Source organism: Dromiciops gliroides, chromosome 4, assembly GCF_019393635.1.
Source record: "Dromiciops gliroides isolate mDroGli1 chromosome 4, mDroGli1.pri, whole genome shotgun sequence".
In the NCBI taxonomy this organism is placed as follows: domain Eukaryota; kingdom Metazoa; phylum Chordata; class Mammalia; order Microbiotheria; family Microbiotheriidae; genus Dromiciops; species Dromiciops gliroides.
Genome location: NC_057864.1, coordinates 167,872,461 through 167,886,377, shown reverse-complemented (window position 1 = coordinate 167,886,377; position 13,917 = coordinate 167,872,461). Strand labels below are relative to the sequence as shown.

The window sequence follows — 13,917 nt, the reverse complement described above, 5'->3', positions numbered from 1 at the left end:
GCCGCTGCTTGATGGGGATGGTCTCGGTCGTAGCCGGGGGCGCGCGTTCTGAACCAACTTTCTCTCCCGGGAGCGGAGGAAAGGGAGGGGGGAGGAGGGGAGGGGAAAGGGAGGGGAGGGGGACGCGCTCTGCCTCTGCCCCCGCCCCCGGGTCGCGCACGTCCGTGCTCGGCGGCGCGCACGCCTGCGGGAGCCCTCTCCAGGCAACCCTAGTGCTGATCGCTCGTGCCGGTGCGGTCGCTCACCGCCCTTGGGGGAACCGAGAAGAGGCTCGAGGGCAGCCCCCCCTCCCCACCCCTCCCCGGGCTCTCCCGCCCTCCCCCCTCCCGCCCGGCGCGCGCCGGGGCATGAGCAGCGATGATGGCCGGCTGCAGCCCCGAGGAGAAAACTTACCGGCGCTTCCTCGAGCTCTTCCTGGGCGAGTTCCGCGGACCGTGCGGCGGCGGCGAGCCCGAACCCGAGCCCGAGCCCGAGCCGGAGTCCGAGCCCGAGCCCGAGCCTGAGCCGGCGGTAGCGACGGCCGAGGGGACTCGGGAGGAGGTGGAGGACGAGGCGGTAGCGGTAGCGGAGCGGGAGCCAGAGCCCGGGGAGGAAGAGGAGGAAGAGGAGGCGGTGGCCGCCGAGGACGAGGACGAGGACGGGGACGGGGAGGGCACAGAGGAGGGGGTGGCCGACGAGGCGGGCCCGGGGCCGGGGCAACAGTCCGGGCCCCCGCCCCCGCCGCAGCAGCAGCAGCCGCCGCCGCCCCTGCCCCCGCTGCCGCGGCCGCTCTCGGAGCGCATCACCCCGGAGGAGGTGGAGGGCGAGAGCCTGGACCTGTGCCTGCAGCAGCTCTACAAATAGTTAAGTCACCGGGACGGCCTCTGGGTTGGGGGTAGTGAGGGAGGGGGAGGGAGAAGAGTGGGGGGGGGCGCTAAGTCCCGCACCCGCCCACCCAGCCGCAGCCTCCGCGCCCCCCCGCTCGGTCCCGGCCTCCCCATCTCTCCCTCACTTTTTCTCCCCGACCCACCCCCGTGACCTCAGCTGCCCCTTCTTGCATGGTCCACCTGCAGCCCCTCTTTTGCTTTCTCTCGTTGCTTTCTCTCTGCTCCCTCTTTCCTCTTCCTCCTTGGCCGGCGGCTCTCCAAGTCTCCATCCCACGCTCGCCCCCTGCTCTAGGCTACCCCAGTCCTTCCTGGCCCGCTCTCCAAGTCTCCATTCTATTGCTCTCAGCTCTAAGGTATCTTCTTCCTCCTTGGCTAGCTTTATTCTGTGCTTTCCTCCTGCTTCTGGGTACCTCCTTCCTTCCTTGTTGGCTGTCCCCATCTCCATTCTATGCTAGACCCCATTCCTGGGTACCTCCTCCCCCCATCCCCAGCCTGCTGTCCAAATCTCCGTCCTATATACTCTATACCCTCCGCTCCGAGGTACCTCCTTCCTCCCTGGCCAGCTGTTCTCATCTCTATCCTATGCTTGCCCCTCTTCCTTACCTGGCCTGCTCTCTAAGTCTCCATCCTATCCTTGCCCCCTCCCCCGCGTCTCTTTCCCTTGCTCCCCCATTCCTCCTTCCCTCATCGCCCACTCTCACTGTCTCCATCCTATGCTTGCCCTTGCACCCCAGTTCTTCCCTCCTTCCTGACCTGAGCTTCCAAGTCTCCTGGGTTCCCTTCTCACCCCACTTCCCTCACCCCACTCCCAGCTATACAGCTGTGGGAGAGTGGTGACTGTTATCTCCTTCGAGGGGCTGAGAGATGTCTCCTGTGTAATGGCAACAGTAACAAAGATGAGAATGGCTTCTAAAGAGCACAAGAATGCCCGGAGACTGGATTTCCTCTCGAGGTGGTGGTGATTAGTGTGGAAAAAAATGAGAAAGCCTTTTAGAAGACTTCATACAGTGGGGGAATCTCAACCAAAGAGGGCAAATTCAAAGAGGGCTTTTGATTTTGGTCAGGCTTGGTGATTTTAGTATTCTGGGTGAGGAAATCCTCTACATCTATGCAGATCAGCAACTGCTTTGCCATTAGAGTTACCTAGAGTACTCACACTGTAGCCCAGGTCATAACCAATATATGTCAAAGATCAATTTGAACCCAGGTTTTTCTGAGACCATGACCTGTTTTCTAGCCTCTACTCCAAGCTGCCCCTCTAACTTCAGAATTACTAATAATTTAATTTAAAACATGAGATAAAAAAAATGAGATGAGAAGGAAGTTGTTTATTTAAAAAAAAGAAGAAAAAGAAAAAGAAGTCAATTCCAAATTGAAAGACAAGGTTAGGGGCTGATTTTGGAGGTGATAATGGGAAATAGTCTTGTGATTGACTAAAACAGAAAATTAAGGTTTGTTTGTTAACTGGTAATGTTAAATTGAAGACATCCTGGCACACTCAAGCACTTTCCATTGGAAATAGAGGATAAGGGGTGGAGAAACTGCTAGGGTTTAAGTGCTGCATTACAATTCAGAAATCTAAAGATCAGTTACCAATGCATTGTCTGGCATTCCACTTTTGAGTTCACTTTTTACTGGGCTTCATATAGAAATGTGTTACAATGGATTTTCGTTAAAAATGGATGTTTTCAATTGATGCCACAGGAGGAGATAAATGAACTTGTGAAAACATTTGTAAACCTGGGAGCTTTTGCTCTTTAGTCGATAATTATAATGAAAGGTGTTACTCTAGTTCCAAAAAAAGTATACTACTGAAGAACCTACTGTAATGAAATTGAACTTTGTCTCTGGGGCTTCCCAAAGGGCAGAATAAGAAGGGTCAGAAAATTGAAAATTCTATTTACATACACACACGTACACATATCGGCACATACTTGCTTAGAGTCACTCTTAGTGTCAAAATAAAGGATTCTTAAGAGGGAAAAAAATAAGTTTCAAGATAGCTAACTGTTAACATTTCACCCTTTCTGGGCTTCATTGACTTTCTGTAAAACTGTCTCTGCAAAGCTACTGAAGACTTGCTTTTAAGATGGAAATGTCTACTAAACTGAGAGAATTTAAGGAATGCATTCCACCTTGGTGTCTCACAGTCAGGGTCTTCTCTGAGTTCTGGCAGTTAATTCTCCTTGCAAGTACACTTACTGACATATTAAGGAAAGGGACACATTCAAAATACTACAGGCCAAAAAAAAAATGCCATTAGTCCAAGCTAATTTTATTGCCACAGAATATTGTCATTTTATAAATTATTTCTTCTTAAGAAAAAGTAGGTAATAAGTGAATACAGATTTTTCAGATGGAAATGAGTGGTAATTTCAGTGTGTGGAGTCAAAATGCATTAAGCATTTCAACTAGAAAAGCTATTCAAAAAACAGATTGATACCCTACCTGGTAATGAAATTTTTAGTTTGAAGAAAAAGCTACCATGAAAATTAATTTCAACAATCATAATTTTTCTTGAAAAGAGGGCTTCATATTGTCATGCTATTTTTCTAGTAAATGTGCAAGAGGTAATGTTCTATTTTTATTTGGCAGTACAATAAAATGGCTGATTTGATTGGTATGAGGTACATCTTTGTATATCTTTAAACAACTTAAAAATTGATAGATATTTTTCTTATGCTTTATACATCTTAGATTTTTTATTTTGGTAGTTGCAAATGAAAATAAAGATTCATAAATGAGAATCAATACATCCAGATTCCTTAATGAAAAAGGAAATGATGTGCAAATAGCTTCAATATTTGTTTCTTGAGACTAGCTGAAATTCCTATTTCAAATTTCTCTCTGAAACATTTGGAAATTCTGGTTTTCTAAATATCATAAAAGAGACTTTGAAATAAAGCAGGGAGAAAAATATGAGATACTAGAATTAGGTAGAGGTCACTTATTATAAGGAATTCTTTCAGATTGTTCTCAAAAATCTATCTGCTCTGTTGCTTTTGGACATATCAAACACATCTTAAAAACAGACTAACGATACTTGTCAATGTTAAAATATTTATGTGAAGTTACATGTGTGTTAATATTTTCTACCCATTCTAAGAAGGGTGAAGGTTGTTAATCCTAACAGAGCAGCTACAATATAAATAATTGTTTCCCTCATCTGGCATGTTAACATTCTCAAAATATTTAGTACCGGCTTTATAAATAGGCTGGAAACTCCTTGCAAAAAGCAACAACTACAAATCTTTCCCCTTTCTGAAATGTTTTTGATAGGAGTTTATTGTACATCTCCCACCTTCAGTCCCCAATCCTCCACCCCATTTCACTGATTTGTCCAAGATAAATTTGGGAAAGGAACAGTAAATATTACATGTAAACTCTTTATCATGCTGGCTTTTAAGCTTAACCCCCCCCCCACTTGAGATAAGCAGTTACATAGTCAGCTATTAAGATGAAGATCATTGTTCAGCTGGACAAAATTAAATTCCATTGAGTCATAATTAGCAACTTAAAAAAAAGTTTAAGGTAGTATCTAGGAATAATTTTGTGAGGTTAGCCTCAGGGTTCAAAATTGGAAACTGATATATTGCCTAGAGATTCCTTAAAACTGACTGAGAAGAAAACATTTTGAAAGAAAAATCAATTTCCTGGGAAAAAAATTCCTTGGGGAGTAGAATGGGACTTTGATTTTAGACTATTTTTAAAATTTTAATAAGGCTTTTTTGTTTACTTAATCTGTGACATGTTCAGCTCAAATTGTTTCAAGAGCCATTGGTAAGCTTAGTGAAATACATGTTCTGAAGTGTCATCTACTTTGAAGTATTTTGCTAAAAACATAGTTATTAGACTCTTATCCTCCATATCATAAACTATTCCAGTGATTTGAAAGTTCTACATGCTTTTGTACTGAAATATTTTGTACTGTATTTTTCTCTGTAATTGAACATGTACTCAAATGTCCACCTAAAGAATTAAACATTTTAAGAACATAACATATATTAGGAGATAGGGACTGGACCTGTGATTTTATTGGTACAGAAAACTCCCAGAAATGAAAACTCCCTCTATCAATGCAAACGGGTACCTTTTCTGCAACTTATGGTCTTAGAGGATAGAATAAAGCATTAAGAAAGGTAAGTGATTTTCCAGTGTCACATAGCCAGTATGTGTCAGAGGTAGAACTTGAACCCAGCTCTTCCTTACTCTCTATCTACTTTGCTGTGCTGCCTCTCCTATATCATGTTGTTGCTGTAGTCGTGTCCCACTCTTTGTGACCCCATGGACCATACATATTGTCCATAGGTTTTTCTTGCAAAGATACTGGAGTAGTTTGTCATTTCTTTCTCCTATACCTTACATAGTTTATATTGTTCCTATTCCTGAAGTTAGTAAAAACAAATTATCCCTTTTGAAAAGTGGAAGTGATGTGTGTCTAAATTTATAATGATTTGAGAAAAGGGATTTCTAACTGGTGATGTAGCGTATTATACTACAGTAGACATGAACATGAGGTTACACATTTATAGGTTACATTGTTCAGTACTGTGCACCTGATTTCCTTTTACTATGCTTGGGAAATATTTCACTCAGTTTTAACCTAGAAAAGTCAATGTTCTCAAATCTTTTTTAGTACTATTTGTCACATTTTCACACAGGTTGCTCTTCAGTTATTCATTTAGTTTGGGTTGGACTTCCCAAGAGGGAAACAGAGAAATCCCAACAGCCTGGCAGCCTTAAGCAGTTCCAGATGGTCTGCTTCAAGGAGGAGGTGCACACACAAAAATGGCATGAAAATATTAATTATTGCTTATTGAAATAAATACTTAAGGTATATTGAATTATATTTTGAAAGAAACTGGATTTAAGGTATGACTTTATTACCGACTCAATAATAGTTGAAAAAAATTACTATATTATGTCTCCATTTCACATATATTGTTCCTTCTATTTTCCCGAGATCTTTCTATTTTTCAATATATATCTCCATACTTCTGATTTCTTTAGTGTGAAGAATTCCTAGGGTGGAAATCCCCTCCACAAGTTTAGATCTGCTACTGTATGAACCTTAGAATCTTTTTTTTTTTGGTGGGCCAATGGGGGTTAAGTGAATTGCCCAGGGTCACACAGTTAGTAAGTGTTAAGTGTCTGAGGCCGTATTTGAACACAGGTCCTTCTGAATCCAGGTCCTGTGCTTTATCCACTGCACCACCTAGCTGCCCCAGAACCTTAGAATCTTAAAGATTTTTTAGAACATTGAGAGGTCAGCTGACTTGTCCTTGTTCACACAGTCTGTGTCAGAGGCAGCACTTGAACACAGATCTCACCCTAAGCCTGACTTTCCCCCACCCACCCAAGTCACTATTCCCTACTGCATCTAAATATGCTAATAGTGCCTCAGAAATGGAGATTCCATATCTATATCTATATATACATATAAACATACATACACACTGTTGAATAGAGCACAGAATGAGGGCATTTTGACCAAACACATTCATCTAAAATTCCATGCTTAGAAAAAGACCTTTAATTTCTACCACACAGAACTTCATTTAAAAATTCTATTCAGAAGTACCAGCACTGCAATCAAGAGTTATGTGTTATTTTATCTATCAAAATAATAACAAACTGGGCAGCTAGGTGGCGCAGTGGCTAGAGCACTGGCCCTGGAGTCAGGAGTTCCTGAGTTCAAATCCAGCCTCAGAAACTTAACACTTACTAGCTGTGTGACCCAGGGCAAGTCACTTAACCCTAATTGCCTCACTAAAAAAAACAAAAAAGCAAAATAATAACAAACTGAATTAATATTGTTTGGATTTTTATCTTCAATGCAAAGTAGTCTGATTTTTCAGACTGGCACTAAGATCACTCACATGTTTGTTCTCCCTGCTAGAACTTGAGATGGGAGTAAGGAAGGAAGAAAAGCACTCACAAACTCATAAAACATCAGAACTGGAAAGAAGCAAAGATTATGCAGCTCAAATCTCTCATTTTACAAATGATGAAACTGAGGCTTAGGGACAGCAAGTCATTTCAATTAACTCGACAAATCAATCAATCAGTTAAGTCAACAAACTCCCTCTTCTCCTCTCTAGGAGTGACCCAAATGTCTTGTGGGTTATGCACTCATTCTACCACCATATGTCCCTGTTCCCACTGTATGGGAAAGAGGATATTTGGACGTTTGTCTTTTTAATATGCTCACTCTTACATTTAAGTCTTTAAAATACAATAAAACATGCTGGCCAACAACAAAAAAAAAAAGTCAGCAAACATTAAAGGCCTAATGTATGAAAGGCTCTATGCTAGTGGTAAGGTTTCAAAGATTAAAAAAAAGATATAGTTCCTTCCCCCATGTATTTTACATTTCATTTGGGGGAAGAAAGGACAGTTATACAACATGTACACAAATAATCAGTTATAAAGTATACTCAAAACAATGTGAAATAATTCAAGATGGAGAGAGTGCTAATAGCTGGGAAGAATTGGGGCTAGGGTCGGGGGAGGATTCCAGGAAAGATTTCATGAAGGAGGTAGCACCTGATCTCTGTTTCAAAGGAAACTAGAGATTCCATGAGGTAGAGGTGAGGGAGGGGGGGATATGTAATATTTCATATTACAGATATGAAAGACTATTTATATAAAGGCAGAGAGGTGAGATAGAATGTCATGTATGGGGAATGTCTAGTAGTCTATAATAGACTATAATATAATATGATGACTATAATAGAGAGCATGTAGAGAGAAATATAAAACAAGAATGGAAAAAAACAAAATAAAACAAGTTGAGCCAGATTGTAGAGGTGTTTAAACACTAAATCTAGTCAGGGGGATACTTCCTCACATCACAGGTTTATAGGTTGGGTCTCAAGGGAGAGGAATATATACCTATAGGGCATCCTATGGATCTCCACTCCCAAAATTAAAGTCTACAAGCTTCTACTAATGAACTTAGCTTTAATCTAAATGGATAAAATGAGTTCAAAGCAAAGTCATTTACTGAAATGGAATAGTAAGAGCTTCATATACAAAACATCCTCCGTGATGTAAACCAAGAGTGAATTCTCTCATAAATATCCACAGTGTCTCTGAGAAGAGTGACCATAAACCTAGAGTAAGTATATATATATATATATATATACGGTATTGAGATACACAAATAAACACATGTGGTCATGGTAACTCATGTCTTCTGTACTGCGGGACCACAATATGATTTCCCCTTTTGTGGTTTCTTCATGCTTTTTCCTCCTCGGTGTGGTATCTTCACTGAGTTGTTTGCACCTATTCCTCTTTACAATTTAACTCTTGACTTCCAAAGTTAGTTTTCTTTGAATCCATAACTGGCTTTTTTTTTCTGTGCCACCACAGGTGACAATCCTAGAAGCTGCTTCTTGACTTTGGCTCTCTATGTGTGTCTTTGCTTTCTCCTGGATGTGGTGTCCCCTGTTGGTCAAGTAGCTCCTGCAAGATGCCATGACCAGTGAAGGAAGGTGGGGAAGAGGGACAATCCTCTTTCTTCTTCCCCCTTCCCTCATTTCCTATAGTGGATTCACCCTCCACAAAATTGCTTTTTTTTTTTTTTTTTTTGGTGAGGCAATTGGGGTTAAGTGATTTGCCCAGGGTCACACAGCTAGTAAGTGTCTGAGGCCGGATTTGAACTCAGGTACTCCTGAATCCAGAGCCGGTGCTTATCCACTGCGCCATCTAGCTGCCCCCACAAAATTGCTTTTTATCCTTAACTGCACTTCAAGTATTTAATTATTTCTAGGGTTCAGCAGCCTTCACTTTTTCAAGGTATCCAGTGGTATGCCCATTCTCTAGCTAGCTAATGGCATTTCCATTCCAGTTCAATCTGAAAACTTTCTCACATTTCATAAAGAGATATCTCTCACCATTGTTAGCATATTAACATTTTACTGCTGTTGTTGTTTGTCCTTCCTTTGTTATCTACCCCTTTCTATGATCATATCAACCCGGAACCACCACCAACTCCTTTACTATATGAGGTTGAGGTTTCTGTATTGTATCTAGAAGCAATAGGAAACCATTGACAATTTTTCCTGTGGGGGTACTGTATTTTAGTAGCATCAGTTTAACATTTGAGTGGACAGTGAGGAAAGAGCAAAGAGATTAGAGGTAGAGAGCAAATAAGAGACTATGGCAAGGTGGAGTAAATATGGCAGTGTTAAAGTCAGCATTTTTGTTCAGCTCACCCAATACACATCCTTCACAACAACCTAGAAAATGGCAGCTCTAATGCCCATTATCCAGTTCCAGGTCACAATTCTAGGGTAGAGAGAAGCTGTTACACTTACAAGTGAGAGAGGCCCTAGCTGTGTATAAAGCAAGGAACAAGTTCCAAAAATTTATCTGTGTGGCTCTTAGCCCAAGAGCAGAGAGGGAACTGAATTCTAACCTTTAGGTCTGCACATAAGTCTGCAGTAGGATAACCAGGGCAAGGGACCAAGAATAAAGGGATGTCAAGCAGTTCAGTCACTCTGAATCTTCAGAACTTTCCAGTGGGCCAATAGGGAGTGTAGCAGCAGTCTTCTGAAGCTCCACCACACACAATCCAACATCCACCACACACAATCCAACAGTTCTAAAGCTGGTCAAGAACTTGTAGAGCTCAGACCAGGAGGGCAGTAAGCAAACCTCTCCCCAGGTCAAACCACCTTGTTGAGCTTTTTTTGTTTGTTTTGGTTTTTTGGGTTTTTTTGGGTAAGGCAATTGGGGTTAAGTGACTTGCCAGGGTCACATAGCTAGTAAGAATCAAGTGTCTGAGGCCAGATTTGAACTCAGGTCCTCCTGATTCCAGGGCCAGTGCTCTATCCACTGTGCCACCTAGTTGCCTCAAACCATTTTGTAAACACTGAAAACTGTAGGCCTCCAGACTGAACTGTGAAAGTATCAGAAGGACATAGAAATACAGAAGATTAGGTCAAAGATTTCCCCCACCTCCACCCCACATAAGTGAACACTAACATAAGTTTAGAGTCAAGAAGTAGTCTGATATATAACCTGGTTGCTGTCTTGTGGAGGGGGGAGGAAAGAGAGGGAGGGAGGGAGAAAAACTTGGAGCTCTAAATCTTATGAAAATGAATGTTGAAAACTACCCTTACTGTAACTGGAAAAAATTAAATAAATGTTTGTTGCAAGAAGTAGGCTGGAAGAATGAGTAAACAAAATAGAACTTGACCATAAAGAACTACTGTGGTGGAAGGGAAGCGCAAGAAATAAACACAATGAAGAAGACAATGACATAAAAACTTCCACAAACAAAGCCTCAAAGAAAATTGCAGATTTGGTATAAGCCCAACAAGAATGTTTAGAAGAGTTAAAGAGCTGTGAAAAGAGCAATATATACATACATACATACATACATACATATATTAAAATCAAATAAGAGCAATAAAGGGAAGAATGGGAAAAGAAATAAGAGCTATGCAAGAAAGTTATGGAAAAAGAATTAACTTTGTAGAAGAGGTACAAAATATTACTGAAGAAAATAACTCTTTAACAATTAGAATTGACCAAATGGAAGTTAATGACAGCAAGACATCAAGGAATAGTCAAAGTCAAAAGACTTTTAAAATGTGAAATATCTCAGGAAAAAGAACTGGCCTGGGAAATAGATTGAGGAGAGATTATTTAAGAACTAAGACAACTTGAAAGTCATGAACAAACAAAAAAAAAACAACAGTCTAGACATATTTCAAGAAATTATAAAGGAAAACTGTCCAGATATCTTAGAACCAGAGGGGAAAAAAAAAGAAATCAAAAGAATCCACTAGTCACCTCCTTAACTAAATCCCACAATGAAAATTTTCAGGAATATGAAAGTCAAGACCCAAAACTCCCAAGTCAAGGAAAAAATGCTACAAATATCCAGAATGAAGAGGCAGCCAGGTGGCACAGTGGATAAAGTGCCGGCCCTGGATTCAGGAGGACCTGAGTTCAAATCCGGCCTCAGACACTTGACACTTACTAGCTGTGTGACCCTGGGCAAGTCACTTAACCCTCATTGTCCCACCAAAAAAAAAAACCAAAACCAAAACAAACAAACCAAATATCCAGAAAGAAATAATTTAAGTACTGTGGAATGTACAGTCAGTATTACACAAGCTTTAGCAGCCACCACATAAAGGAACAAATGACTGGAAATATGATCTTCTAGAAAGTAAAGGAACTAGGATCATAGCTAGTACAATATTGAATAGAAATGATGATAATGGACAACCTTGCTTTACCCCTGATGTTATTGAAAAGACTTTCTAGTTTATCTCTATTGTAGATAATGCTTGCTCTTGGTTTAAGATAAATATTACTTATTTTAAGGAAAGCTCTATTGCTATACTTTCTCAATTTTTTTTCAGGGCAATGAGGGTTAAGTGACTTGCCCAGGGTCACACAGCTAGTTAAGTGTCAAGTGTCTGAGGCTGGATTTGAACTCAGGCCCTCCTGAATCCAAGGCCAGTGCTTTATCCACTGTACCACCTAGCTGCCCCTCTTTCTCATATTTTTAATAGGAGTAGGTGTTGCATTTTGTCAAAAGCTTTTTCTGCATCTATTGAAATAGTCCTATTTGCTGCAAAACTTAAGTATAATTCTATAGTGGGGAAATGGACATTAGGTGAAATAAAGGACTTTCAGGTATTCTTTTTTTTTTCTTTTGTGGGGCAATGAGGGTTAAGTGACTTGCCCAGGGTCACACAGCTAGTTAAGTGTCAAGTGTCTGAGGCTGGATTTGAACTCAGGCCCTCCTGAATCCAAGGCCAGTGCTTTATCCACTGTACCACCTAGCTGCCCCTCTTTCTCATATTTTTAATAGGAGTAGGTGTTGCATTTTGTCAAAAGCTTTTTCTGCATCTATTGAAATAGTCCTATTTGCTGCAAAACTTAAGTATAATTCTATAGGGGGGAAATGGACATTAGGTGAAATAAAGGACTTTCAGGTATTCTTTTTTTTTTTCTTTTGTGGGGCAATGAGGATTAAGTGACTTGCCCAGGGTCACACAGCTAGTAAGTGTCAAGTGTCTGAGGCCGGATTTGATCTCAGGTACTCCTGAATCCAGGGCTGGTGCTTTATCCACTGTGCCACCTAGCTGCTCCCCTCAAGTATTCTTGATGAAAAGACTAGAGCTGAATAGAAAACTTGACATTCAAACACAGGACTCAAAAGAAGCATAAAAATGGGAGAAATCATAAGAAACAAAAAAGGTCATGCTATTTATGTTCTTATATGGGAGAGGACACATGTGACCCCTCAGAACTTTATCATCACTGGGTGGGGGGGTCTTAGAAGTAGTCTAATTAGACAGATGGATTGGGTGTGATTCTGTTATGTTGGGATGCTCTCAAAAGAAGAATGGAAGGGAGAAGAGAAATGCTGTGGGAGAGAGGGTAAGGAAAAAGGAGAATGGGGGAAATTATCTCACATTTTGGGGCATGCAAGAAAGAGTTTATACAAAGGAATGGGTTGTGGATATGAGTGGAAAACACCTAAACCTCACTCTCATCCGAACTGGTTCAAGAAAGAAAGAATAAACACAGAGTGTCAAATAAAATGCTAATAAGGAAATTACTAAAGTATATCCCCAATATACACAATGACCAGGCTGGATTTCTGCCAGGACTGGTTCAATATTAGAAAAATTCTAATTATAATTGACCATATTAATAAGAAAAGGAAGAAAAAATATAGGACTATTTCAATAGATGAGAAAAAGCTTTTGACAAAATGCAACGCCTATTCCTATTAAAAATATAAGAAAGGACAGTAATAGAGCTTTCCTTAAAATAAGTAGTATTTATCTTAAACCAAGGGCAAGCATTATCTATAATAGAGATAAACTAGAAAGTCTTTCCAATAAAATCAGGGGTAAAGCAAGGTTGTTCATTATCACTATTTCTATTCAATATTGTACTAGAATTGCAATATAGCAATTAAAACCAAATTCATTGAAGGAATAAGTGTAGGCAATGAGGGAATAAAACTATCAACCTACATGATGGCTTACTTGGAGAACCATAAGTCAACTAAGAAAGTAGTTGAAATAATGAACAACTTTAGTTAACTTGCAGGATACAAAATAAACCCAGACAAACCATCTGCATTTCTATATGCCTACAAAATCCAGCAAGAAAAGATAAAGAAATTCCATTTTAAATTACTACAGTGAGTATAAAATACTTGGGAGTCATACCTGCCAAGACACACATAGGAAGTCTATGAATACAAATTATAAAACACTCTTTACACAAATGAATATAGATCTAAATAATTGGAGAAATATTAATTGCTCATGGGTTGGCTGAGCCAATATAATAAAACTGACAGTGCTGCCTCAATTAATTTACTTGCTCTACTAATCAAATTATCAAATACTTTATCATAAAAATATTTTATTGTTTTCTTATTTTCCAGTTACATGTAAAGATATTTTTCAACATTTGTTTTCATAGGATTTTTAGTTTCAAATTTTTCTCCCTCTCTGCCTTCCCTCCCCCCTACCCAAGATGGAAAGCAATCTGATATAGGTTATATATGCACAATCACATTTTTTAAAAAAGCCTACAGCACCCGGTATTCCCAGATGGTCTCCCATCCAAGTACTAACCAGGCCTGACCCTGCTTAGCTTCTGAGATCAGACGAGATTGGGCATGTTTAGGGTGGTATGGCTGTAGACAGCAAACACTTTATAGAGCTAGGAAAAAAAGAAAGTTCATCTGGAGGAATAAAAGGTCAAGAATATCTAGGGATTTAATGGGGGGGGAGGGAAGGAAGGACTAGCAATACTAGACTTTAAAACTATATTATAAAATTGTAGTCATCAAAAAAATTTCATACTGGGTAAGAAATAGTTTGATGAGCAGCACAGATTGGGTATACAGTATACAGAAGCAAATAAGCGCAGTAACCTGGTTTTTGATAAACTAAAAGATCCAAGCTATTGGGGTAAAAACTAACAAAAACCATTGAGAAAACTGGAAAGTAGTGTGGAGAAACTAGGCATAGATCAACATCTCTAATTGTATACC

The 13,917-nt window shown here is 40.3% G+C and overlaps 1 protein-coding gene and 1 pseudogene across 1 annotated transcript in view; one reads left to right on the top strand and one right to left on the bottom strand.

Annotated features, from left to right (window-relative positions):
• Positions 1-315: 315 nt before the first annotated feature.
• Positions 316-13,917, top strand: part of PPM1E (protein phosphatase, Mg2+/Mn2+ dependent 1E) — a 247,924-nt gene continuing 234,322 nt past the window's right edge. The window contains exon 1 of the mRNA XM_044001847.1: positions 316-842. Within this exon, the coding sequence (XP_043857782.1) occupies positions 358-842 (485 nt within the window). The 5' untranslated portion in view covers positions 316-357. The remainder of the gene's footprint in view (positions 843-13,917) is intronic.
• LOC122727036 lies at positions 13,447-13,565 on the bottom strand (annotated as a pseudogene).